Source organism: Danio rerio, chromosome 7, assembly GCF_049306965.1.
Source record: "Danio rerio strain Tuebingen ecotype United States chromosome 7, GRCz12tu, whole genome shotgun sequence".
Taxonomy (NCBI): domain Eukaryota; kingdom Metazoa; phylum Chordata; class Actinopteri; order Cypriniformes; family Danionidae; genus Danio; species Danio rerio.
In genome coordinates, this window is record NC_133182.1 from 17,524,889 (window position 1) to 17,550,807 (window position 25,919).

Consider the following 25,919-nt stretch of genomic DNA (forward strand, 5'->3'; position numbering starts at 1 on the left):
TCTTTTTTCATTATAATGTAATTTTGCATAATCAGAGTTACGTGTATAATGACATTTGCTCTGTGATCTCTACATACACCTACATGTAATTAATCTTCAGCCTAATAATAAAAACTAAATTCAGAGTGGTTTTACAATTATTTTGCTCAAATAAATAGCCAAACATAATTCTGTTTATAGTCTTATATTGTTTCAGTATCTTCTATTCATTACTTTAGCAGCATGCAACATTCAGAATATTAAGACATTTAACAAAAACACATTAAAGCATTTCGTATTGATTGTATTTTCTGAATTGATCTTTTTTTTTCTTCATATTTTGTGCTAGCATATTAACATATTTTCTTAAATTGTAAAAAAAAAAATGTGCCCACTGTTATTTCAAAATATTACAACAGGCAACTAAATTGCGCCCTTATTCTCTAAAATATGGTGTTATTGATCAAGTACATGTAACAAACGTGTCTATGTGTGAGGAGAAATATGTGAACAGTCAAAATGGGAAAATCTTACTTTTGCAGGCAATTTAGCTTTTGAACGAAGTTTGAAGTTTTGTTTACCCTGTAAAATTAGTGGCATTAACATATTGTACACATTTGAATACAATCAGCCGTCTAAATAGTAAATACAATTCTATTTAATTCTTAAACATTTATTTGTATTCATTTGCTAATTTAATCCTGTTACATTGCCAGTTTCATTCAGTCACAAGTAAAACTTTGCTTTTCACAAATAGTGCCTAGCTTGTTTCAAATTGTTAGATTCAAATTGTTTCAATTAAACCTGTGGTGGCTGTTATTTTCAGATACATCATTCTGTAATTCTGCAATTATGCATGTCACACCTACTGTAATTACTTGAAAAGTAAGTGGTGCCAAGTCCATGGTTTTCCCACAGAATTGGGCCACTTTTATGTCTTGGGTTTTTGTTAGCCCTTGGGTTCAATTTGGGGGAAACAAACCAAAAGTAAAAACACAATTAATGTGACTGGAGCTCAACTGGTGTTTTTATCATCTTTAGTGAGATTCACGAAGCAGATGTAAGAGAAAGTCTAAGGTTGGAATATCACTGTGAATGGCATATAAGGAAAAAGAGACCTTGATTTATCAATTCAGTCAAAAAAAACATTATTAGAGATAAACTGATACCACTTTTTTTTTAAAAACGATACAAGAATGAGTATTTTAATTTGAGTGCTTGCCGATACAGAGTACCAATTCTGATATTTGATTTCAATAAAGGTGCAATTAATTTAAAAGGATGTTTTATTTTTTGGATGTACACAAAAAACTTTAACAGAAGACTACACTATTCAAGCCAAAAATGTACACATATTGTTGATAATGCTGTAAATCGATAGGCCTGATCGATTACTGATTAAGCATGGACATTTAAAGGATAATCTTTGCGCTGACACACATCCATGACTTCACATTACATAATCGAGGGTGTGCAGTTTACGTTACCTTATGAAGTCACTCTTGACATTGCATAATGGGGATACATAAAACTTGTTATGCACGGTTCTTCATTATAATCGTGAGTCCTGCCATTTTTTCCATGCTCATGCAATCAAAAAGTAGGCTACATGCTGTTTAACATTGTGGTTCGCAGGTAGATAAGATCAATAGTTGGTTATGCAAACTTTAACTACATTCTCTAAAATATTAAGGTGATAAAAGCAATTTTATCTTGACATCCTGCCACAAATACACACTCTCATTTTAAAAATTGTGCAACCATCATCTCACAATGTTTCGGAGTTTTCTCGTCCTTCCGACATAGTTTGTTCTTCCAAGGTAATCTGGGAATACTTTCAGTGCTGCGAATAGGGATTTGAAACTGAAACTGACAGGGGCAATGGATGAATTTGTCATTACCAGAGAAAACTGTAACATGCTTTTAGTACAAGAAACTGGTCATATAGGCCTGACATAAAGTCAGTATTTTAAAAATTATGTCTAAAGCATCTGTTTTTTTCTCTGTGCAGATGAGCATTAATTTTCCCCAGCGGCGAGTTAAGGCGAGGGTTTGTTTAATAAGTAAAACTCGCTACAATTTATTTTGATTAAATATAAATTTGAAATACAATAAATACAAAGGCTGGTTATTTTACTGGTGATGAGGGATAATAGTGGTATTACAGACTTAAAAGAAAATAAAGACTAAATATTAAAAAGGAAACAAGTTTGACAACAACAGATCTTATCAATGTCGTAACTAATGCCATTAAATAATGTAGCCTAGTTGACAGCAAGCATCAAGTGTTTATTGAGATTGTGTCATCTGTCAGGTATAGGGTATCTGATCTTTACAGAAGCTGTAAACAAACACGCGTGTGCACAACCACAGTGATATTCAGCTCCGACGAAGCACTTTTATTTAGCCTGTAGTCTTTCACATAATAGCTTAGATTTTTTTTTTACATGTTATGTTCCATTACTTAAAATTCCTTTCATTTTTAATATTTATAGTTTATATATAAAATGAGCACTAGCTTGTTTCACTGTCATCATTATGCAAGGCTCATATTGCATTTTCAGTTTATTCTTCAGTAGCCTATAGATTCGTTAATAATGTATTTTATAAACAGATTGTTTATAAAGACTAAGCTATTAATATATAATACATTAAGACGTTGCAATCAGGCAAGACAACAAATCACATCCACATAGTGAAATACTGTTGAGTGGTATCAGTGCATGGTATCTGCATTTCATATACGATGTGAGCATTTTAACCAGTTATCAACTTGATACCCAATGCTGGTATTGGTGAATCCCTACTAATTATGAAAATATATATATACCCATTTTTTTAACTCGAGGATTATTTTGAAGTTTCATTATAGTCCCAGTTGTGTAAAGGTGAAGTACAGATGTATGTGAGATAGGATGATCTAAGATAGTTCACTGATAATATACACTTCAGCCAAGATTCTGACTCTTTACTATCCTATTAGGCCACAAAAGAGAATTTGTGATTGAGCAGAAGGGACACAACTGACGCTGGTAGGATGTGTGATACTAACAACATACCAGATGCAGTATATGATTTTCATTTAAACTACAATACTAACTCACATGTTATACTTACTCAGACAGTATTTCAAACACACAAATTTCCACTGGATCATTATTATCCACACTTACATTTATTTTAGCAGACTAAAAGGCTGTAGTAATTATGTAAAATATTTAACTCTTCCCACACCAGCATTTAAAAAAAATGTACGGCCCTCAGCATCTTTATTGCTATGAATATACAAGCATATTACACAAAATAATGAACCAAACCAAGAAAAAAAATTATCTTGATGTGTTTGTGTTTTAACACTTGAATGCAAAAGAGGTTAACCAAAAATACAAAGAAAACAGACAGGCAAATAGATATAAAACATGCTCAGCCATGATCAAAAGTCCGTATTTAAGCTGTACATTTTAATATCTTGCAAACTCGAAGACAGCAACTTTGAGGCTCTTGAGATTCATCTACTCACCATTTCATCTTATTTCCTGCTTTTTTCTGGTAAACAACACTGTATTTTTAAGAACTGACACAACATTGTGTAAAGGTTTGAGTGGGCAGTTTAAGCTGCAATGTTTATGACATGTTTTAACATATGAGAGAGGGAGTAATGGAAAGATGTTTGGGTTAGAATGTTTTTCTAGTCATTTTGATGTGGCATGTGATGTGATAAAAGTTAAGGTGAGAGTGCATAAAAGCCTCAGTTGTCTGAAGCAGAGGCCGATGAGCACATGGTGAGGAAGGACACATTCATCTACATTTTTACAGTAGCATATGTATACGGATTAATAGCTTGATCATTTGTTCTCTTTTTTATAGGAGAATTCAAAGCACAAGAATAATTTTGGTAGACGACTAATAGTGACATGCTACTTCATTTTGTTGCTTTCCTCAACAATATGTAAATATCTAAATGTCTTATAAAATACTGTATTAATCCATTTAACACTATAAAACTATTAAAACTGTTTAACTCTTTTGTGCTTTATTTTGCAGTCTGCTCGACTGATTTTGATGTTGTTCAGGAAGATAATATAAAAATAGTTGAAGCTGGCCAGGATGTAAAATTTACCTGCACATTTTCCTGGCATACACAACTAACAAAAGCATGGTTTAAACAGACGAATAATGGAAAATCCCTACAAATTGTGTCTTCATATGGAAGTCAAAAACCAAGCTGGAACCCCAAGTTTGAGAAAACAAATCGTTTTAATGCTGCCAAAGGAGATAATTTCTTTAATCTGACCATTTTAAAGACAACCCTGTCAGACTCTGCAACATATTATTGTGTAGTTTCATCATATCAGGCCACTGGAATGGGTTCAGGAACTCGATTACTTGTCAGAGGTAATTTTTATTAATTTTGCTCTGTTTGCTTGTGGTAGCTAATTTTAATCCTGACCATTTCTGTACTATTTCTGTGCTTGTAAAGACGCAGCCACAGACAGAAACACAACACTTCATCAGTCTTTGATAGACACTGTTGATCCAGGAGATTCAGTGAATATGCAGTGCAGCATCTTCACTGAGAGCTGTGCAGGAGATCACAGCATCTACTGGTTCAAGCAAAGCTCAGGAGACTCTGAAGGAGTGCTTTACACCAAAGGAGAGAGAAATGGCCGCTGTAAGAACAGCACCGAGTCTCAAACACAGAGCTGTGTCTACAGTCTCAACAAGAACAACATCAGTCGCTCTGATTCTGGCATTTACTACTGTGCTGTGGCCACATGTGGAGAAATACTGATTGGAAGAGGAACTCAGCTGAATATTAGAGGTAAGATTAAGGCGAAACAAATATTTGTGAAAAAGCATTTGATTCATAAACTATTACATGATACCTAACTGACTAAACAAATGTACAAAACGCTATCTAAAGAATTTTATCCAACTGAAAAGGCAAACTGATGTATTAAATGTTATGAAAACTTAAATTCATATCTAAACGTGAAACTGAACTCATGTTAAAATGTTCAGAAATTGAAATTCATTTCATTTTTATTACAGAAAGTGATTTCAATCCTGCTCTTCTTGGTTTGGGAATTTCAAATATCATATTTTTGGCCCTAGTTGTTTTTATGGGAATTAAAATCTTCAGGAGTCAGAATAAAAGTAAGACTTTATGGATAAAATATTTTTTAGAGTAAAGCAAAACAGTCAGATAAAAAAAAATAAAAAACATGACTGCTATTTATAATAACTACACTTTTTCTTGATGTTTTTAAGCGTCCGCTGCTCAAACAACTCAAGTAAGTAAAATTTCTCAAACTTTTCTTAAAATATTTGTGATTTGATGTGATGATTTCATTAAATCATATTACATAGGCATCCTCTCTTAACAGAAGTTATATTTTCTCTTTATAATAGGATGAAGACAGCCTGAATTATGCAGCCATTGCTTTTAGTCAGAAACCTCTGAACACTAGAAGAGCCAGAGCAAAATTTCACAAATTCCAGCAAAAAGACTGATCTCTGTACGCACAGGTCAGATTACACCAGTAACATTTAAAAGTTTAGAGAAACATCTTTAATGCTGAAAAGTTTTTGTCATCAAATGTCATTGCAGATTAAAAAAAGTAAGGCCAAGTCTTTTTAAGTTTTTGTTTTATTTGATTTTGTACTGTCTGTAAATTTGTTCTAAGATATTTGAATTTGCTTAAACTATGCTAAAGTGTGGGTTTGTGAGCCAGTTGACATACAGTATTTTTAGATCAATGCATGAATGTTATTTGACTGTGTTGCTTTTTGGAATAATTATAAAGCCTTTAATTGTAAAAACATCGCAAAAAAAAAAAAAGCTTGTGTGTATTATCCTTTATTTGCACATGCTAAATAAACTTGTGCACTGCATATAGCATAGAGGAATTTTAATTATTATAAAAAATATTTCCCAAGTGTTGTTTAATGAAGAGATCGTCTTCAACACATTTTTAAAGTTATTTGTTTTAAATAACAAATTTTGTTTGCCTTTGCCCTGCATGATGACAGTTAATCATATTTTTCTACTTATTTTGCAAGATGCTAGTATTTGGATAAATGATACTAGAATTATGCAGTTTTCTTATGGAGACATACATATATTACTGACCTTAAAGTTGTTTAGTTTTTGTTTGCTTTTTTTTGTTTTTGTTTGCTTATATTACTGCCAAACTAAAAGAAATAAGACTCTCCAGAAAAAAAAAAAGTATTATAGAAAATACTGTGAAAATGTCCTTGTTTTAAAACAGCACTTGGGAAATATTTGAAAAAGAGTAAATTTCACAGGAGGCTGGCTAATTTATTTTTTTACGCAACGTATTTATTTAATTTCAGTGTTAGGAATGTGAATGTTCTTGTGGAGCTTGTAATTCATGTATAGTTACACTGATGATGGAAATTAGATTTTTATTATTATTATTATTATTAAAACACGTAAGGGATGCTATATTTAGTTTACACTAAATTGGTTTATTATAAACTTATCAGTGCTGAAAAATAAGTGTCAGAATTGCTCAAAGCGATGGTCATCATTACTGAATAATATTAACGGTCAGCACTCAAGTTAAAAAGAAATATTCTAATTTAGCATATTACCCAACAAAAAAAAATATTGAAATATTATGCTGTATAATTTAGGCTTAACTAAAATATAGAATAACTTATGTTTACAATTAAAGGAAAAATCAAAGGTTTAACTGCTTCTGAATTATTAGTAGTTAGACATTAATGGTGGGTCTTGGCACTGGGAGTACTGTTAGAAGTAGCAACTTAGATACAAGTCATTACTAAGATTTTAAAAATGTGGTGATGGCAGCAATTCCTGCTTGCATTTTGGGCACTGCTGAGTGGATTCTTGAAAAATTCTGATTGGTCATTGTGTTCATGCGCTCAATAGATATGCCTGTGATTGGCTCTATTGGCTCATCAGTTTACAAGAGCATTTACACCATGTCTTCTTAAAAACACATGCCGTGGCAAGATTCCACAGATAAACTATTTTAATGTACACACCAAAAGCTAAGCGAAAAGATAGAAAGTCTTGTATACTGTATGTATATGTGTGCCAGTAATTTAATTTTCAAAATCTGAAGTAAACTATCTGCGATCCCTGTCAGTATGGAAATTAATGTGCCGCAAAACTAATTTAGGCATTTTATAACATGGTGCGTTATCCTGCTAGAAGTAGCCATCAGAAGATGGGTACACTGTGGCCATTAAGAGATGGACATGGTCAGCAACAATACTCAGGTACTGTGGTGTTGACACGATGCTCAATTGGTACTAATGGGGCCAAAGTGTGCCAAGCAAATATCCCCCACACCATCAACACCAGCCTGAACTGTTGATACAAGGATGGATCCATGCTTTGTTGCAAATCCGGACCCTACCATTAGAATGTTGCAGCAAAAATCAGAGATGGTTGTGCGTGAAAAAAAAAAAAAAAAAACTTTTTCCCCTCGGCTTTTTTATGTGAGGTCTTAAGTGCTCTTTATTTATAAAATGTGTTGACAGTTGGAGAATGAGTAAAAAAAAATGTATGACATATAATATGTACACATATGTACACATATAAATGTATATTGTTACACCCCTAGTTGCAACACAAAGTATTCACTCTAACACTCTACACCTGAAAATGAAAAAAAAGATAGAACTAGTGAGAAGGGTCTGGCTGCACATTCTTTTAAAGTGTATACCCTGCCTCTAACACTACACTTTACAGTGATTCCACCAGTTCTGTTAAGTGCATGTGTCTGCCTACATGCATCTGCAAGTCTGCAGGCAGATATAACTGAATTTATTAAAAGAACAAATGTTCAAATAAAGTCAAATGGTTAACACAATATGATATTGTATTTTATCACTTCATTATCTCATAACTATAACTTTTACTCTGACATTAAAAAAAACTAAGTGCAATAGTAGTGAAAGCTGTTCATTGCGGAAGTTACTTCTGTGGTTTCAATTTAGAGTGTGGTATAAAAAAGTGAGGGGGAGGGGGGAACAGACAGAGGAAGATTGGTGATGTACATATTTCATATAAGCATGAACAAAAGACCTTCATGAATCTGATTCTCAGAATATTACCAATTAGTTGATGTTTATACTGTTTTTGCGTGCTATATTGAAAGTGATGAAAAATGGAATTGCATACCACTATTTAATCAAACAAAGTTACTTTTTTAAATAACTTCTTAATATATGAATTGTACATTAATAACGATTGTCTTTTCTTGTTCTGAATTTTTTAAATGTCTAACCACAAATGTGACATCTTCAAAGTTAAAATAAGGTGAGACACTCTGAAAGCTGTCGGCTGACGTTCACTCCAGCATCTCTTGTTCTATAATGAACTGTTTCTTCCTGTCTTTTTTAGCAGGAAATGATGAAATTCATCTCTGCCTTCCGACTTCAGTAAGATCCTCAGTCACATGCTCTCCTTATATGGACTGGGTCTGAATCTGAGGTTCACGTTTTGATCATAGTAGTAAAGTCGAAAATGACCACCACTCTTATAAATAAAAATATAAAAGGAAATGCATTTGGCTGTATGCTGCACATGCTTTTATCATGTTGTTCCTTCTCTGTGTTCTGTCCAGACTTCAATGATGAGATGTTGTTCATATTTTTGGTTAAGAAACTCAAATGTCCTTTTTACGTTCGATCAGTTTGAAACCTGAAATCACTTATTGTGTAGGGGAAGAATCCATTAGCTTATTAAAGTTTAACAACATTAAACATGGCATATTAAACGCTTCTGAATTAAATATGTTTCATAGCAATACTAGTTTACTGATTTTAAGATTTGTCAGATTTTGTTAGTTTGCATTCGTTTTATCTCAATAATATCTCATTGAAATTGTGCTCATAAAACCTATATATATACAGTATATATGGTATGTTAGATCATTTTTGCAATGCAGAAATTATTCATATCTCTGTCCTTGGTGCTGAAATGACAAATCTGTGTCTTATAGACTTTAGTTTAAGGCGGATTATTAAGTATCAGAGAGTATGTTAATAGTGTGTTAATAGTTGTCTGTCTGCAGGGCACTGATGAGGCTTTTTTCTAGCAATGGAAGAATAGCTGAGGTTTCACAAGTAGTGGTGTTGATGCAGCTAGAGGTGTGAAAACAGACTCAGAGGTCATTCTCTACTAAAGCTAAACTGACATATGCTCACTAACATTTAAAGAGTGCCATTCTCTTAAAATGAAAAATAACATTTAAATTCAAATTAAAATGTATTAAGCATTTATGATTTGATTTATGACTTAAGTGCGAAAAAATCTGTACTTGCACGCAGTAATTAGTTTTCAAAATTTAGTTTTGAAACAAGTGTTTTTTACTTTTTGTAAGATAAACAATATTGTAGTTGCAATTTTATTATAATTTATCATTTTATTATAATTATTTGTAATTCATTTTATATTTTTTAATTATTTATTTTACAATTATTTTATAATTATAAATATATAATTATGTATATTGTAATTATTTATAATTATAATGCTTAAATTAATAAAAAATAATAATAATAATGCAAACTCAACCACAACACCACGCTGATTGGCTGAATTGGCAGAAGAGGTTTCAGCTCAGTTCAAACCCCTTTCCAAGCGGCCAATCAACTCTTAGAAAACAGAATAAATAAGATAATAGTGTGTAAGCGTCTCATTTATCTAAGTAGAGTTTGAAGTGTGGGGTAAACAGTCTACTGATCTCTATCACTTAACTCTGGTGTCAAGAATTTGTTTTGGGCTGACTTTATAGGACAAATTACAATTGATGGATATTTCTTTAAGACCAACGGCCATGAAGTACTTTTTAATCTGTTTTTTCTGCTCAACCATAGGTGAATATACTTTTATATGCTTTATTTTAAATTCAAAAGCCTTTATCACAATGTAATACTACACTTTTATTTTGCAGTTTGCTCCTTTGGTGTGGAAGTTGTTCAGGAGAATAATGTCAAAATAGCTGCAGCGGGAGAGGATGTGAACCTTCCTTGCACATTTTCAAGGCTTCTGCAGGTGACAAAAGTATGGTTTAAACAAACAGCTGATGGAAAATCCCTACAAATTGTGTCTTTATATCTAGATCAAGTACCCAATTGGAGTAACAACTCTGAGAATCGTTTTAATATTATGAAAGAAGACGGTTATTTTAATCTGACCATTTTAAAGACAAAGCCGTCAGACTCTGCAACATATTACTGTGTAATCGCAACATCTTACAACATTGGAATGGGTTCAGGAACTCGATTACTTGTCAGAGGTAAGGCTTTTATTGTATATAATAATTATTTTTGTATGTGTGAAGTGGCTGATTCATTGAGCTTTTTTTGTCCTTTTCTGTGCTCATGAAGACACAGGCGCAGACAGAAACACAACTCTTCATCAGTCATTGATAGACACTGTTGATCCAGGAGATTCAGTGAATTTGCAATGCAGCATCTTCACTGAGAGCTGTGCAGGAGATCACAGCGTCTACTGGTTCAAACAAAGCTCAGGAGACTCTGAAGGAGTGCTTTACACCAAAGGGGAGAGAAATGGCCGCTGTAATAAAAGCACCAAGTCTCAAACACAGAGCTGTGTCTACAGTCTCCACAAGAACAACATCAGTCGCTCTGATACTGGCATTTACTACTGTTCTGTGGCCGCATGTGGAGAAATACTGTTTGGACGAGGAACTCAACTGAATATTAGAGGTAGTTATATTATATATATAAAGGTTTTTAGAGAAATATTTAAAGCTTGTCATTCAGGAGGAATATTTGATTCAGATGTTGCTGGAAATATGAACTGATCTACAATCAGCACTCAATCACATATTCAATGTTTTGTAATTTCAGAAAGTAATGCTGTAAATCATACTCTGATTGCTCTTGGGATTTTAAACGTCTTATTTTTGGCGTACGCTGTTTTTGTAACCGTAAAACAATGTAAGAAAGGTAAGATATTTATTGGGACACTTACTGCTAACATGTATTTGTAATTGCATAATTCCACTACATAAATAAAATGGCTTCTGTGGGTTTTATCAAGGTACATTTATCAATACCTTTTTTGGACCAAGAGAGAAAATAATTAAATACTAAAGAAGTCATATTTCCTTTAACTTATGATCACACTGCTAAAAATATATTATAATAATACCACTTGTTTAACGTCTAAAGCAAAACGTCTTAAGGATGTTTAGATATTTGTTATTTATATATTTTTCATTGCCCTTTTAAGACCCACAATACAACTTATGTTTAATTGCCTTTTAAATAATTAAATTTGTTTTTCTTCATCCACAATCCACAAATCAAGACAATCAAGTAAGTCCTTAAAATTATTTCTCTGAATTATAAATAACAGTAAATTCTACAATTATTTAAAATCTTTATATTTTACATGTAGTGTAGATTTAAGTTTGAGATTTCAAAAGGTTGAATAGTATAATAATAATTTGAATAATACAGGCAATCTTATCAAGTGCAAAAATAAAAATGTTGATTATTTCCCCTGATTATTGTAGGGTGAAGACATTCTGATCATTGCTGCCCAAAATGACTTGAGTGCAGAAGGACTTAACATGAACTTTTCTGAAGAACATTCATTTGTAAAGTACAGCATGATCACTCAAAAAATGCCTACAAAACGCTTCAGGCCATAAGAAGTTCAACTTAAGTGTAAATGTGGCTTAGTTCATTTTTATGATGTTTGCAGAAAATAATGTCAGATTAATGTCTTTTAATATAATCTGAAATGTCATTTTGAACTTGTTTTATTTTGATTTTATTTGATTGCGTGCACGTGGGAATAAACAGATGAGATCATGTGTTATTTGGTATGTTCAACTCTTTGGCTTCACAATTCTTTTGCTCAAATAAGAGCCAAATGTAACTGGTTTGTCTGTTGTTGCTGCTGTATTTCTTATTCAATACTGCATGTCTTTTTTGTTTATACTTTCACATTTAGCAACATTTAAATGCAACATTTAAAATATTAGCACATTTAACAAAAAACTGTCAATAAAGCTAATAAAGTTTTTACTATTGATTGTATTTCATGCTCTTTCTTTTCTTGATTTTGTGCAAACAATTATTGGCCTGAAGCGCCAGTCGACTGTTTTTTCAAAATATTAGAATTTTTAAGTGAAGTTTAAAAGTAACTTTTACCCTGCACTGTCAGAAAAAAAGGTACAATGAGGGTACAATTTTGCTCTTAGAGGGAACCAAATATATAATTGTACCTTAAAAGGTCCCAAATTGGTCTTCAGGGTACAATTTTGTACCCAAATGGGCTATAAAGGTACAAATGTTGAGATTTTGGTTTGAAAGGTACATTTTTGTACCTATTATAGCACATTTAGGTACAAAATTGTACTGTACAGGACCAATTTGGCAGCTTCAATTATATATTTTGTTCCTCTATAGGAACAAAATTGTACCCACTGCTCATGATAAGATCGAGACACTAATTTAAATTTATTAATAATAGACATTGATTTAAACATTAAATAAACATAACTAAAACACATAATTTCAAAATGTAAAGTTAATAAATTGTTTGATTAAGATATTTTAATAATTTTATTTTTTTCATGTATTTAAATTTAATAATTCCTCAAAAAAAATGTATAATTTAATGTATAATTGAATGTAATTTTAATTAAAATCCTTGCTAACTAGTTGTTTAAGACCCTAAATGAGATTTAGAATAAGGACCATGCAGAGTGGCAACTTCATCATTTAAGTAGTGATGTTGCTGTCTCTTTAAGAATTCGGCTTGTTGAGACGTTACTTAGTAGTGTTTGTTACTGAGGCGGTCAAGTATGCTGGCTGTTTACACAGAACTTTGCACGATTTTTAAGGTAAAGTCTTGGAGTCCACACATTCAGGTAAATATGTATTCATGATATATTGTCAGTCTTACTTTTGTGTGAAGCCGTGTTCTGTTGATTTTGTCTGACACTCGGGTCTCGGCTTTCTCCTGCGAAAAAGTGCTCCAGTCAGACTGCTTTGTGTGCGTTGGCCTGCAGGATGGAGTTTGCTAAAATGTCTACAGCTTATTAAAGAAGTTAATACAATATGGTATCGAAGTCACAGAAAAGGAGAGGGACATATTGAAGGTGAGTAATTATATGTTAGTTTTCTCGGTATAAAAACACCCTGTATCGCCTCTTTCACTTAACGTTAATGTATTCGCGCCTCATTTATTTTACGTTACTGCTTTTTTATATCTTGAGGCCATTTTCTAGCTGTGGTTGACCGCAGAAATTTTATTTTAGACCGCTGAGGGTTGTCAAAGGCATTAGTAAATCCATGCCATGGTTATATATTTATCATTTTGTTAAGAAAAAGCACAATTTTGTCACCTGCAAAGCGAGTAATTATGTAAACGTGTCTAGTTACAAATGTGGCGTGTGTAACGTTATGCCTGTCTCTTCGTATGAGCAGGGTTAAGTTGGTTTTGTTTTCGATATTCCTAACACATTCAGTAATAGACGACAATACCTCAAAAACCTCTTACCCTAAAAAGATCTAAAGTGTGTTTCCTACAAACAGACAAAGCAGGTTATGTTTCACAGCTGCCTTTTTCTTTTTCGCTGGACATTACGAGCTCGCCATATGTGTTTAGCCGGGAGAGCTCGCGCTGAGCGCAGCTCTTAGTAAGGGAGCGTTGGAAAAGTGCTTCTTTTTTTCTTTTTCTTTTTTTTATTATTATTTTTTGTTTACACAGGTGTTTCTTGGTAAAATGACTTGTCATACACGGTTGCATATGGGAAGTTTCAGAACCTCTCCTTTTACCCTTAGTCGTAAAAAAAGGATTTTAAAACACCTTTTTTAAAATACCTTTTTAAGGTAAGATGTTTTTGAGTTATTGCCGTCTATTACTGAATGTGTCAGGAATATTAAAAACAAAACCAACTTAACCGCGCTCTTCATATGTATGTATCTTTGTTTCAGTGTCTACATTGGTGTTGTGAGTGTCCACAAACTCATATCCATTACTATTGTTCATGCTTACTTTAATGTAAAATTAATAACGTATCACTGTTGTACAAATCAACGTTTTAAGTAATGTTTTGTTCTTTAATTTAATAATTTGTCCCATCTGTTCTGAAACTGGTACCTTACAGTATTTTAACTTTTTTATAAATACCTAAAAAAAAATGAATAAATAAATATTACTTTCTCTTTTTGCTTTCCTGAAGTTTTTGAAGTTTCCATTTGACTTTCAGGACACGTTTGAAAAACAGAATGCAGCCTAACAGCATCAGACCAATGAAGGCATGTCATATGAAAGCATGGCTCAGTTACAAGATGCAAGTATTTCTCATATCTATACCATGATTTTAATGGCTTACATACAATTTTACATCTGTAGGTTTTTACTTACAAACAACAATAAATGTACAACTATATGTTTACAATTATTTTCTAGCTGTTCATCGAAAGATGAGAGATCAACTAAAGAATGCTAAGGACCTGACTCTGAGGTACTCTTTTTTTTATTTTACTTTATTTTTAAGACTCTTAAACTTTCTCCACTTGATTAATTTTGTTAAATTCTAGCTTTGGATGGATTCCTTCATATTTGTTTGTATGTCACATCTTATCTTATGTTCCAGGAATTGATTTTACAGCAACACTTCTCATGTTGCCAGCCTTGTTCAGCGAGAAACTTCAACATTTCGTTGTGCTCAGGTGCGTATGTTGTTTTCTGTTTTGTATATGCTCTGATAAATGCATTTTATAATTCTTAAATTTATATTAGGGTGGCGCAGTGGGTAGTGCTGTCACAAGAAGGTCGCTGGTTTGAGCCTCGGCTAAGTCAAATGGCATTTCTGTGTGGAGTTTGCATGTTCTCCCCGTGTTCCTGTGGGTTCCCTCCAAGTGCTCCAGTTTCCCCACAAGTCCAAAGACATGGGCCAAAGGTGAATTGGGTAAGCTAATTTGCTAATTTGTTCGTAGTGTACTGTATGTAAATGAGTGTGTATGCATATTCCCCAGTACTGAGTTGCAGCTGGAAGGGCTTCCACTATGTAAAACATATGCTGCATAAGTTGGTGATTCATTCCACTATGGCGACCCCTGATTATTAAAGGGACTAAGCCAAAATGAACGAAATTCTTGAATTAAATTCTTTGCATGTTGATTTTCTCTTCATCAGTGATAGAGTGATGGATATGACTGTAATTATTGCTTTATCATTTACAGTAAACCATCTTCACCACATCCAATAGTTCAAGTACAGGAGGAGGCCACCGACTGGACAACTGTGTTAACAAGACGAGTGACGGCAGTCTTCAGAGTTGATGGGACTGCGATCGGCCGGGTTAATGGTGTGGACGAATATACATTTTTGACATATCCATTTCATTTGAAGAACACCTTGATGTTTCTGCAGTGGAATGTTTTGTATGAACTTTGGATTATGAAAAGACTTGACCTATTCCAGTTACCAGAGTGATCAACCTTGTTTTTTGTTTTTCTACATGCTCTTGAATAATAATTTCCAATCATCAAGTTAATCCAGCACACTGCTCTCATTCATGGATGAAACAAATTTTTGGTCCTAATAATTATTGACTATCAAAGAACATTTTTCAGTTATGAGTGCCTTACGTGTTTTGTTTACCAAAAGAAAAAATATATTGTGTTACAACAAATTACAACTCCACTTGAGGATGATGATGAGTAATCTACTGATGCTGAGGAAGAGGCTACTGATGTTTTTGGTTTTCTGCACTGTTGAAGCAATTTATAGAGAAACTCTGCCTTCATTCTGAAATACAGAGAAAATGTTGATGACAAATTATTTATTATGACTGACTATTCTGACTAAAGACAAACACTTTGGACTTTATAAAGTGCAGGACCTGATGTAGCCTGTGTAATGCGTTTATAGATTTTAAACAGTATTCTTGTTTGTATTAAGTGTAGATTATTTACTATACAGTGAGCAAACTATTTTTAATTTGTTATCTAAATTGTTCTTTTTACTGTTTTACATGTCTGCTTTGTACTTGCTGTGCTTGACGCATTCGGTTGTGAGTTGTAATGAAATATTTCTACATCTCTAAATAAAAATGTACATCTGTAAACCAAAATATTTTATTTATTTATTTGTGCATGCAGTCACCAAAGGATCAAAGAAATGCCTGGGTCATTACCCTGAAAATGCTATATAATATAATAAGGGTACATATTTGTACCTTCAGTGTCTACAATTTAGTTCCTTGGGGCTACAAAATTGTTCCTTAAATGGTACAAATGTAGAGGGTACAATTTTGTACCTCTAAATAAAGGTACAAAATTGTACCCTTAAGGGTACCACCCCAGTGACGGGCCATTTGTACCCTAAAAGGTACAATTTTGTACCTTTTCTTCTGAGAGTGTGTATATGAATTTGAAAGGGTGACGCAGTGGCGCAGTAGTCAGTGCTGTCACCTCACAGCAAGAAGGTCGTGATTCGAGCCTCGGCTGGGTCAGTTGGCGTTTCTGTGTGAAGTTTGCAAGTTCTCCCTGCATTCACGTGGGTATCCCCCACATTCCAAAGACATGTGGTACAGGTGAATTGGGTAGGCTAAATTATCCGTAGTGTATTAGTATGAATAAGTGTGTGTGGATGTTTCCCAGACATGGATTGCAGCTGGAAAGGCATCCACTGAATAAAAATGTGCTGGATAAGTTGCCGGTTCATTCTGCTGTGGCGACCCCGGATAAATAAAGGGACTAAGCCGAAAATAAAATGAATGAATGAATGTATTTGAAAGCCGACAGCTGTCTTAACAAAAACAGAAGAACTGTTTGTCACATTGAATTATTATACATTTAGATGCATTTATGTATTAAAAATCCACTCCTGATGCTGTACTTACACTTTGCTAACAAATAAGGCATAAAAGCTCATCCAATAATAAACAACTCTTTGCTCATATTAACAGATATTTTATACTCGAACAAATAAATGAAATATTTACTTATCCATAAAACAACCACGAGAAAGCTTAACATAAAGCCCTGACGCTATAAGTATTAACATTAACATGTATTAATGTACGAACAATAAAGGAAATAAACTTTTACTTTGGCTTGTGATTAGCAAAAGATTATTTGCATTAAAAGAATCTCTTGTAAGTATCTCTTGTAACTTTTATAGGCAACAGGCCGATAGAGGAAAGTACCTATCTATGATTAAACACGGCTTCCACCTAAGAAAATCAATGCATGACTCTATAGCTCCACCCACTGATTCACACAGCACAAGGTCAAATCAAGCCTATATTGTAGGCTATATTTTCTGTGAAGCACTCCACATTAATGAGTCAAGGAGACAAAACAGATTTTCTTTAGATGTTTTGTTGTTATTGTGGTTATACACAAATATTAGGAAAACTTTACAGTTTAATTCCACTCATGCTCTGAGCCTCAAAACCAAGGTAAAATAAAGCTTTTTATTGTCTATAAATATTGATATTTTGGAAAGTGAAAATCATGTAATTGTTCTATACATACCATGGATATATCAATTCAAAACACTTCTGTAAAACCCCCTTACTAAAACTAGAAAGATTTATTTATTTAATGCATATGATCAAAAACAGGAAATTTGAGGCTCTTATTTCCTGCTTTTTCCAGTGGTAAACCACACAATGTATTTTTGAAGCAATGAAATAACATCAATTATAGTTTTCAGAGTGGCCATTTAAAGGTTAACAAAGTGTTCAATAATAATACATGCATTAATAAATGAGAAAGGGTTTTGTTAAGAGAAATGGAAGGATGGTTGGTTTAGATTTTTTCTAGTCATTCTGCTGTGGTATGTGGTGTGAAAGTATAAAAGTTAAGGTGAAAGTGCTTTAGAGCCTCAGTTGACTGAAGAAGAGGCTGATGGACACATGGTGAGGACTCATTCATCTACTCTTATTTTCAGGCATGACTAAATGGACTGATAGCATGATCATTTGTTCAATTTTTATAGGGGAATTCAGAGCACAAGGATCATTTTAGTGGACGACTGATAATGAGAAATTACTTCATTGTGTTGCTTTCCTCAACTATATGTAAATACCTAAATGTCTTTTAAAAAATATTTATTAAAATACATTTAAGATAATATAACTACTTCAACTCTTTTCAACTCTTTTGTGCTTTATTTGCAGTCTGCTCCTCTGGTTTTGATGTTGTTCAGGAAGATAATGTAAAAATAGTTGAAGCTGGCGAGGATGTGAACTTTACCTGCAAATTTCCAGAGCTGGTACAGTCGATAAACGCATGGTTTAAACAGACAACTGATGGCAAATCCCTACAAATAGTTTCTTCATATTTAAATCAACAGCCTAGCTGGAATCACAACTTTGAGAAAACAAATCGTTTTAATGTTGCCAATGAAAATGGTTATTTTAATCTGACCATATTAAAGACAAAGTCTTCAGACTCTGCAACATATTACTGCGTAATCTCAGCATATCAAACAATTGGAATGGGCTCCGGAACTCGATTACTTGTTGGAGGTATGTTTATGGGTTTTTTTAGGTTTTGTTTGGTCTGTGGTGGCTGATTTTTATTTATTTATTGTCCTGACTATTTCTGTGCTTGTGAAGACTCAACCGCAGACAGAAACACAACTCTTCATCAGTCTTTGATAGACGCTGTTGATCCAGGAGATTCAGTGAATTTGCAGTGCAGCATCTTCACTGAGAGCTGTGCAGGAGATCACAGCGTCTACTGGTTCAAGCAAAGCTCAGGACACCCTGAAGGAGTGCTGTACACCAAAGGAGAGAGAAATGGCCGCTGTAAGAACAGCACTGAGTCTCAAACACAGAGCTGTGTCTACAGTCTCCACAAGAACAACATCAGTCGCTCTGATTCTGGCATTTACTACTGTGCTGTGGCCGCATGTGGACAAATACTGCTTGGAAGAGGAACTCAGCTGAATATTAGAGGTAAGATGAAGGCAAAACACAAGTATCTGGTTATAATTTTGAAATGTTTAGTTTTAGTCCTTTCTGGAAAATAATTTAATACATTTAATTCTACAACATAATGAATTTTTTTCTGATGGCATTTAGAGGTTTTTGCATCTGAACTCTTCACATGTAAACACGTTATGTAAAAAGGTATATTCATAGTTGAAAATGAGTACATGATACCAAACTGGTCACATAACAAATGTTCATAAAGTAAAATTCATTTATATTTTCTTACAGAAAGTTGTGATTTTAATCCTGCTCTTCTGGTTTCTGGAATTTTAAATATCATATTTTTGGCCCTTGTTGTTTTTCTGGGAATCAAACTTTGTAGAAGTCAGATTAAAAGTAAGACATTATGAATACAATTAATTAATTAATTAATTAATGTAAAGCAATTGTAAGATTTATAATAACACATGACTGCTATTTATAATAACTAGACTTTCTCTTGATTTTTTAAGCGTCCGCTGCTCAAACAATTCAAGTAAGTATTTCACTTTGCTGTTTTGTCAATAATACATTGAATACTAGAACTTCTCAAACTTTTCCTAAAGTCATATCACATAGGTTTCCTTTTATAACTTGAGTTTCTTTTATATTTTCTCTTGATATTAGAATGAAGACAGTCTGAATTACGCATCCATTAATTTTAGGCAGAAACCTCTGAACACTAGAAAAGCCAGAGCAAACGTCACTCAAGATCAGTCTCTGTACGCACAGGTCAGATCACACCAGTGAGATTATGCTATAATGCTGAAAAGTCATCAAATGTCATTGCAAGATTAAAGTTATGGCCATTTTGTAAGTCTTTGTATGTTACTGTGTGATTTGATTTTGTACTGTATACATGTACATTAGATATTTTAATTTGCTAAACTATAAAAATAAACGTGTGGGTTTGTGTGTCAGTTAATATATTGGGCACAATGCTTGAATGTTATTGGACTGAATTGCTTTTTGGAACACCAAGCTATTGTACATTTCAATTTGCAAATCTTAAAGGAAAGCTTGTGTGTAGTGTCATTCATTTGCATATGCAAAATAGATGTACATTGAATGTACTTAATTTTTCAAATGTTTGCATGTGTGTGTTATTGCAGACTTTCCCATAACAATGCTCATGAAAATTGCAATAGCTTGTTTTTATTCTTTAAACTAATGATAAATCCTGGTACTCCTGATATAAAACATATTTGGACTTAGCATTGCTGTATTCATCTAAAGCACTTCTGTGGTATACTGGAACGCTAATACAACTAATGATAATTCAGCAGCGTAATCGGTTAAATGCTAAATTCAAGCCAAAGTCTCTACTGCCACCAAGTGGTCGAGAACACTAAAATGGGGTGTGTTTGTTTGCCGAAAGTGTGCCTCACGAATCATGAACAGTGAAGCCAAAATATTTTGAGCTCCCCTAGTGACTGGCTGCAGCAGAGGTCATAAACCTTGCTCTCTCCGTGTACTGTAAACATTTGGCACATCAAAAGCAATTGAATTACACTTTAATATCTTCAAGAAATGGTTTCTGCAACTTTATTTTTTTTTTTACTTTTAATTCCTTGTGTACATTTCTCAAATAAGTTAGCTTTTACAGTATTTAGTTATATGATGTCATTAAAACAGGATATGGTGCACTTGTTGTATGTTTGTGGTTAAGTCTGAGATGGATAGGTATAGCCACACTCACACTAAGGAATTTTGGTTTCACTTTTCACTGGTGGAAGAAAGTTTAAGCATGTCAATCACTTTTCAGGGTCTATGGAGGTGGTCAAACTTTTGAATTAAATTACAGTGACATTAGTTGAAATTGATTTTAAAAAGTAGAAAGAAACTTACTTATAAATGAAGTTATATATCTAGAGCATATTGATAAAAAAACAAGTAGGGGCTACAGTTTTAAATTATATTAGGAAAGATATTTAGGGTAAATGGTAATTCCGCCTGCACAGTTAATCTGTGCATTAAACAAATTAGTGCTCAAAAATAAAGTGACAATTGCTCAAAGTGATGGTAATCATTACTGAGTAATATGTTTGCAATTGTCAACGGTTAGCAATCACACAATTTTAAAAAGAGACTTTCTAATTAAGCACATTTGTCAAGGAAAATGTATTAAAACATATATTTTATATTTTACTAAAATAAAGATTAACCTCTGCTTACAATTTACTTTAATTCTAAAAATAAACTTATTTCAGGATTACTATGATAATTAAAGGTTGCATTTTAAACTCCAGAGCAATTATGGCATCAAAAGACCATAACCATCTGTGAAATCAGTCTGTACTCCCTCCACAAGCAGAGTCTTCCCTTGGCCCAAAGTCAAGTTATGAAATAAAATACTGAGACAAAGTATAACATCTATACAATGCTAAATCCTGACTAATTACAGTCTGGAAATTTAGAAGAGAAAACTACAGAAAACAGAAGAACTATGCGAAAACTTTGTGACCCCCTCTTCTATCCCCCACCTCACCGAACAACAACCCCTAACTGAGAGTGCCTGATACAGGTGAGTGGGTTTGACAAACTACCTGTAGAATAGACACTTTCATCTCTGACACTTTAATCAACACTTTAATCGGCAGTTTTGTACATTTGCACCGCACACGTTTTTCCAAGTTTCACACAAAAGTAGTTAAAGAAATAAGACAACGACTTTACAAAAAAAGAAATCTAACCAAGTTTAACTGACATAAGGAGGACAAAGAGAAAGGGTCTGTGCCAAACAAAATAAAAAAATAAAACAAAAATCAACTAACTACCCCATTAAACTCTTCCCCATGACTACAAAATACAACAAAAAAGTAAACCTTCCACATCTGAGATGTCATATCTACTCTCTCCTACCAAAGTAAAACTTACAAGTGTTGCACAAATCCTAACCTAGTGTGCATAACTAAAAGAATGCTGCGTGTGTGGCATGTATATCACATGACATAGATTCTCTATTCCCTCTCCTCCATCTAGAATAATACACAGATATGATGTTCATACTCCAGTTCTCGAAGGAGTTTGAAACTAAAAATGTTTCAGTATTACATAGCAAACAAAGCACACCAGCAAAAATTAATCAAACAACCGTAGATCAAAGCAAAAGGCGAAGAAACAATTGCAGCGCAACAATTGGGGCTCTTCTCAATTGACATAAAACACAATAAATAATGCAAAGTGATCATGGACAACTGCCACACAAACATAAACAAAAAAGCAACATTAAACACCCTAGACCCGGCACTCTTTTGTCCTTTATTGTTGACAGTACACCACATTTAATAGAATCCAGAGCCACTCAAAGGGACGAGTTGATTTAACTCTTTAGTTATTTTATTACAAAAACATTTATTGTCAGAATTAATTTGTGATTCTACATGTTAAATTTAATCTTTAATGCTTGGTAAACAGTTTTATAGAAACAGAAACAGTTTTACGGAACTTGCAATAGATGCAGTTTAAGATTCTCCTGCATAAGTTCTGTGATTAACCCTGGGTCTAATGTTGTTATGGAGGAGTCATGTGATACATGTGAAGCTTTTTTAAACTTCTTTACGGAGAAGATTTCTTCAATTAGGTCTGGAATTGCTAGCTTTGATATTGTTTTTCCGGAACCGGATGTGTCCCCTGCTGCACTTGTTAGTTTCACACCTGTCTCTCTTCTATCTCTGACTGGTACTGTAGGCAAGATCAAACTTAGCAGCTATCCATTGGATATTTTTCCATCAAAGTTTTTTAAGCAAGCCTTTGAGATTATTGGCCCTAGTATTTTATCCATTATAAATAGGAGTCTTGTTTCTGGTGTGGTGCCTTCTCAGTTGAAACATGCTGTAGTGCAACCTCTTTTGAAAAAGCCTAGTTTGGATAAATCTGTGCTGTCCAATTTTAGACCTATTTCTAAGCTACCCTTTTTATCTAAGATATTGGAGAAAACAGTTTTAACACAACTGCAGAGCTAATAACATTCTGTTATTTAGGGACTCGGGGCACTCTGTGATCCTTATGCTTCTTGACCTTACTGCAGCTTTTGACACTATAGACCACGAAATCCTTATTTCTCGTCTTGAGAGATTAGTGGGCATTCAGGGCTCTGCTCTTAAGTGGTTTAGATCTTATTTGTCAGACAGAAGCTTTTGCGTTAATGTTGGTCAGACCTTTTCATCCTCCAGACCCCTGACATGTGGAGTTCCACAAGGGTCTATACTTGGACCTATTTTATTTTCTTTATATATTTTACCTTTAGGATCTATTTTTCGTAAATATGGGGTGGCTTTTCATTTTTATGCTGATGACACTCAGATTTATGTCCCTTTTAAAAGTAGGGATAAAAAGGGGCTTGACTCCCTTATGAGATGTCTAGTCGAGGTTAAGAGCTGGCTTTCGTCAAATTTTTTAAATTTCAATGAAGAAAAAACTGAGCTGGTCTGGTTTGGCGATCCTAATCCTCTGCATTTATCAGGTTTTGGTGAGCTTTCCACTTATCAAAAACCTGTTGTTAGAAACCTAGGATTTCAATTCGACAGTGATCTGAAATTTAACAAACAAGTAAATACAGTTGTTAAATCCAGTTTTTTCCATTTACGACTTGTGGCAAAAGTAAAGTCGTTTCTCTCTTTTAATGACCTTCAGAAGGTGATCCATGCTTTTATTTCAGGAAGACTTGACTATTGTAATTCTCTGTATGTGGGTATTAGTCAAAATGCCCTAAACAGATTGCAATTAGTATAAAATGCAGCTGCGAGACTTCTGACAGGGACTCGCAAGTTTGGGCACATATCCCCAGTTCTTTCCTCTCTGGGCTGGCTGCCTGTTAGGTCAAGAATTGATTTTAAACTATTAATCTTTGTTTTTAAATCCTTAAACAATCTGGCACCATCATACTTATCAGACCTGCTACACGTATGCAATCCTGGTAGGTCACTGAGGTCTTCTGATGAATTTATTCTATTTGTACCAAGGTCCCGGTGTAAGCGAAGTGGGGATCGGGCTTTTGCTGTTGTCGCCCCAAAACTCTGGAACGGGCTTCCGCCCCACATCAGACATGCTCCAACTCTACCTGTTTTTAAAAAACGTTTGAAACACCATCTTTGTTCTTTAGTATTTGGGCCTTTTTAATGTTGAGGGATTTGCCTTATGTTTTAATTGTTATTTGTGTGATGTAGATTTCATGTTTAGTATTGATTGTGTTCAGCAATTTGGGCAACGTTGTGTTGTAAAAAATGTGCTATATAAATAAACTAAACTAAACTAAACTAAAACTAAGATGGCTGCCAAGCTTATGATAAGGAGACTGCAATATAATGGAAACTAACACAAATTCACTGAATGCCAACTTGGACTGCATGGGTAATTGAAAAAAGATCACAATCTTGACTTGACCCTACAGACAATCTTAATTCAGCTTTTTCTGCAATTCAGGCAATTATATTTTTAAGGTCAGGAGAGAAGCAAGGCAGTCGCAAAAATCTTCACAGCAACATTGACACCTTCAAATGGCATTAAAAGTATCACATACTGTATTTATAAGGTATAAATCACCCAAAAAATGTAATTTCTGTCTTCATGTAATGATGTATTCATTGCGAAATTACAAGTGAGCTGACTGCTAGCTGTTTGTTTACTTCCGAGTACCAGTGTTGCCAGATGTAGCTGACTGTTTCCAGCCGGAAACCCGTTGAAAACTAAAAAGCACCGCCCAACAATCTGTATTCTGGTTGGGAGATCACAACTGTTGTAAGCGTTTGTATGTGGAGAACAGGAGCTATGGCACCTATCTGGGGGATCATAACAGGTTTAAAAGTGAAGACCAGAGCTGGCTGGTACGCCGTTACAAAACGGCCTAATTTCACACTACCCATCTATGTCATTTTTTACAATCTGGCAACATTGCAGAGAATGCGCATGCCCTTCTATGACGCCTACTTTAGTGAACAGTAGCTGCATAGGCTGTGAATAACAGATAATAAAGTTGTAAATAACGTTCAGTTTGTTGCACAGAGCGATTGTTTGAGAGCCGTGTGGGAAGTTTGATTTGCATGTGTGTGTCGGAATTGAAAGTGAAACCTTTGCAAACATCATTAAAATGATCATATCACATTTTACAGTTATGATTATGACAAACATTTGATGTGTTTTTTCTTTCATAGCGAACACAGTGTTGTGCATGAAAATAATCGTTTAATGTGTCAGTAAAACAACCCTAGCCTATAATGTTGAATATAATGCAACAAGGAGTAGGATAATAACAAAATTCGAATCTTACCAGTGAAAACAAATGGTCAAATAATGCTGTCAATGACAGATGACAAGCACTAGTCTCAAACATAATACATCAACTTCATAATTATGAATAGTTATATTCAGATGTCATCATTTTACTGTGAATTAACAAACAGGACATATTGAAAGTCTGTTCCAGTCCACCATAATGACTATACAAAATTTTGCATTTTAAGCAACAGTATACCTACACATATAACACATATGTTGTTTTACCATATGTTTGAGAATTAACAATTATAATATCCTAATCATAATAACCTTTATTTAACATTTACAGAATCGTGATCTTGATTTTAAGCAAAAAAAAAAATTTGTGATTCACATTTTTGCCAGAATCGTGCAGCCCTAATGCCAACCGCTGTAAAATATAGAAAGATGACGTTGATAAACCGCCACTTAATAGACAAACAAGTAATGGCTGTTGTAAGTTCAGAAGACTCAATTGCACATGATATCATATAATGGTGTGCAGTCTTTGCACTTATCTACTTGGTTGCTAATAAAGTATTTGTATCTGTTACAGTTAGGGGTGTAACGATTTATCGTTGTACGATTTATTGCGATGCAAAAATGTCTCAATATGCATCGTGGCGTTATGACGATTTGATTACGATATGACGTCCGTTTTCTCTTATTAGTTGAGCTGTTTGCACGTGAGCTACGTTCCAC

The 25,919-nt window shown here is 33.8% G+C and overlaps 4 protein-coding genes and 1 long non-coding RNA gene across 9 annotated transcripts in view; 4 read left to right on the forward strand and 1 right to left on the reverse strand.

The window, feature by feature from the left end:
- nitr3d (novel immune-type receptor 3d) overlaps positions 1-25,919 on the reverse strand; it is a 155,516-nt gene that overhangs the window by 101,620 nt on the left and 27,977 nt on the right. The gene's annotated exons all lie outside the window — the stretch shown is intronic.
- nitr1k (novel immune-type receptor 1k) lies at positions 3,733-7,432 on the forward strand. Its single transcript, XM_073908207.1, has 7 exons — positions 3,733-3,761; positions 3,847-3,928; positions 4,024-4,374; positions 4,460-4,801; positions 5,032-5,136; positions 5,251-5,273; positions 5,392-7,432. Exons 1-7 carry the CDS (start codon positions 3,759-3,761, stop codon positions 5,491-5,493), a joined length of 1,008 nt encoding a protein of 335 aa, XP_073764308.1. The 5' UTR covers positions 3,733-3,758; the 3' UTR covers positions 5,494-7,432.
- Positions 9,684-12,055, forward strand: nitr1h (novel immune-type receptor 1h). Of its 2 annotated transcripts, XR_012383205.1 has the most exons (5): positions 9,684-9,858; positions 9,936-10,280; positions 10,372-10,713; positions 10,858-11,328; positions 11,529-12,055. XR_012383205.1 is itself a non-coding variant. In XM_073908211.1 (4 exons), exons 1-4 carry the CDS (start codon positions 9,792-9,794, stop codon positions 10,998-11,000), a joined length of 897 nt encoding a protein of 298 aa, XP_073764312.1. In that variant the 5' UTR covers positions 9,684-9,791; the 3' UTR covers positions 11,001-12,055. The 2 variants fall into 2 exon arrangements, 1 of the variants encoding a protein (XP_073764312.1); XM_073908211.1 differs by having other exon boundaries at positions 10,858-12,055.
- Positions 12,563-16,105, forward strand: LOC141375330 (uncharacterized). The gene is made up of 5 exons (XR_012383217.1): positions 12,563-14,321; positions 14,441-14,495; positions 14,628-14,703; positions 14,774-14,942; positions 15,217-16,105. It is a non-coding gene; the product is annotated as an uncharacterized lncRNA (long non-coding RNA).
- On the forward strand, positions 17,878-20,607 carry LOC137487204 (uncharacterized). Of its 3 annotated transcripts, XR_012383203.1 has the most exons (8): positions 17,878-17,903; positions 17,984-18,065; positions 18,165-18,515; positions 18,606-18,947; positions 19,074-19,121; positions 19,212-19,319; positions 19,436-19,458; positions 19,590-20,114. XR_012383203.1 is itself a non-coding variant. In XM_073908202.1 (7 exons), the coding sequence occupies exons 1-7, from the start codon at positions 17,901-17,903 to the stop codon at positions 19,710-19,712; spliced, it is 1,032 nt and encodes a 343-aa protein (XP_073764303.1). In that variant the 5' UTR covers positions 17,878-17,900; the 3' UTR covers positions 19,713-20,607. The 3 variants fall into 3 exon arrangements, 2 of the variants coding, with proteins under 2 accessions (XP_073764303.1, XP_073764304.1); XM_073908202.1 differs by lacking the exon at positions 19,074-19,121 and having other exon boundaries at positions 19,590-20,607; XM_073908203.1 differs by lacking the exons at positions 19,074-19,121; positions 19,212-19,319; positions 19,436-19,458 and having other exon boundaries at positions 18,606-18,969; positions 19,590-20,607.

What these genes read in the sequence shown, in the direction of transcription:
- nitr1k (XM_073908207.1), top strand. An exon ending in GTTGCTTTCCTCAACAATAT is followed by an intron (nt 3,929 to 4,023) that starts GTAAATATCTAA and finishes TTTATTTTGCAG; the next exon opens with TCTGCTCGACTGATTTTGAT. An exon ending in AACTCGATTACTTGTCAGAG is followed by an intron (nt 4,375 to 4,459) that starts GTAATTTTTATT and finishes GTGCTTGTAAAG; the next exon opens with ACGCAGCCACAGACAGAAAC.
- nitr1h (XM_073908211.1), top strand. Translation starts at nt 9,792, where the DNA reads ATGGATATTTCTTTAAGACCAACGGCCATGAAGTACTTTTTAATCTGT. An exon ending in AACTCGATTACTTGTCAGAG is followed by an intron (nt 10,281 to 10,371) that starts GTAAGGCTTTTA and finishes GTGCTCATGAAG; the next exon opens with ACACAGGCGCAGACAGAAAC. An exon ending in AACTCAACTGAATATTAGAG is followed by an intron (nt 10,714 to 10,857) that starts GTAGTTATATTA and finishes TTGTAATTTCAG; the next exon opens with AAAGTAATGCTGTAAATCAT.
- LOC137487204 (XM_073908202.1), top strand. An exon ending in AACTCGATTACTTGTTGGAG is followed by an intron (nt 18,516 to 18,605) that starts GTATGTTTATGG and finishes GTGCTTGTGAAG; the next exon opens with ACTCAACCGCAGACAGAAAC. An exon ending in AACTCAGCTGAATATTAGAG is followed by an intron (nt 18,948 to 19,211) that starts GTAAGATGAAGG and finishes ATTTTCTTACAG; the next exon opens with AAAGTTGTGATTTTAATCCT.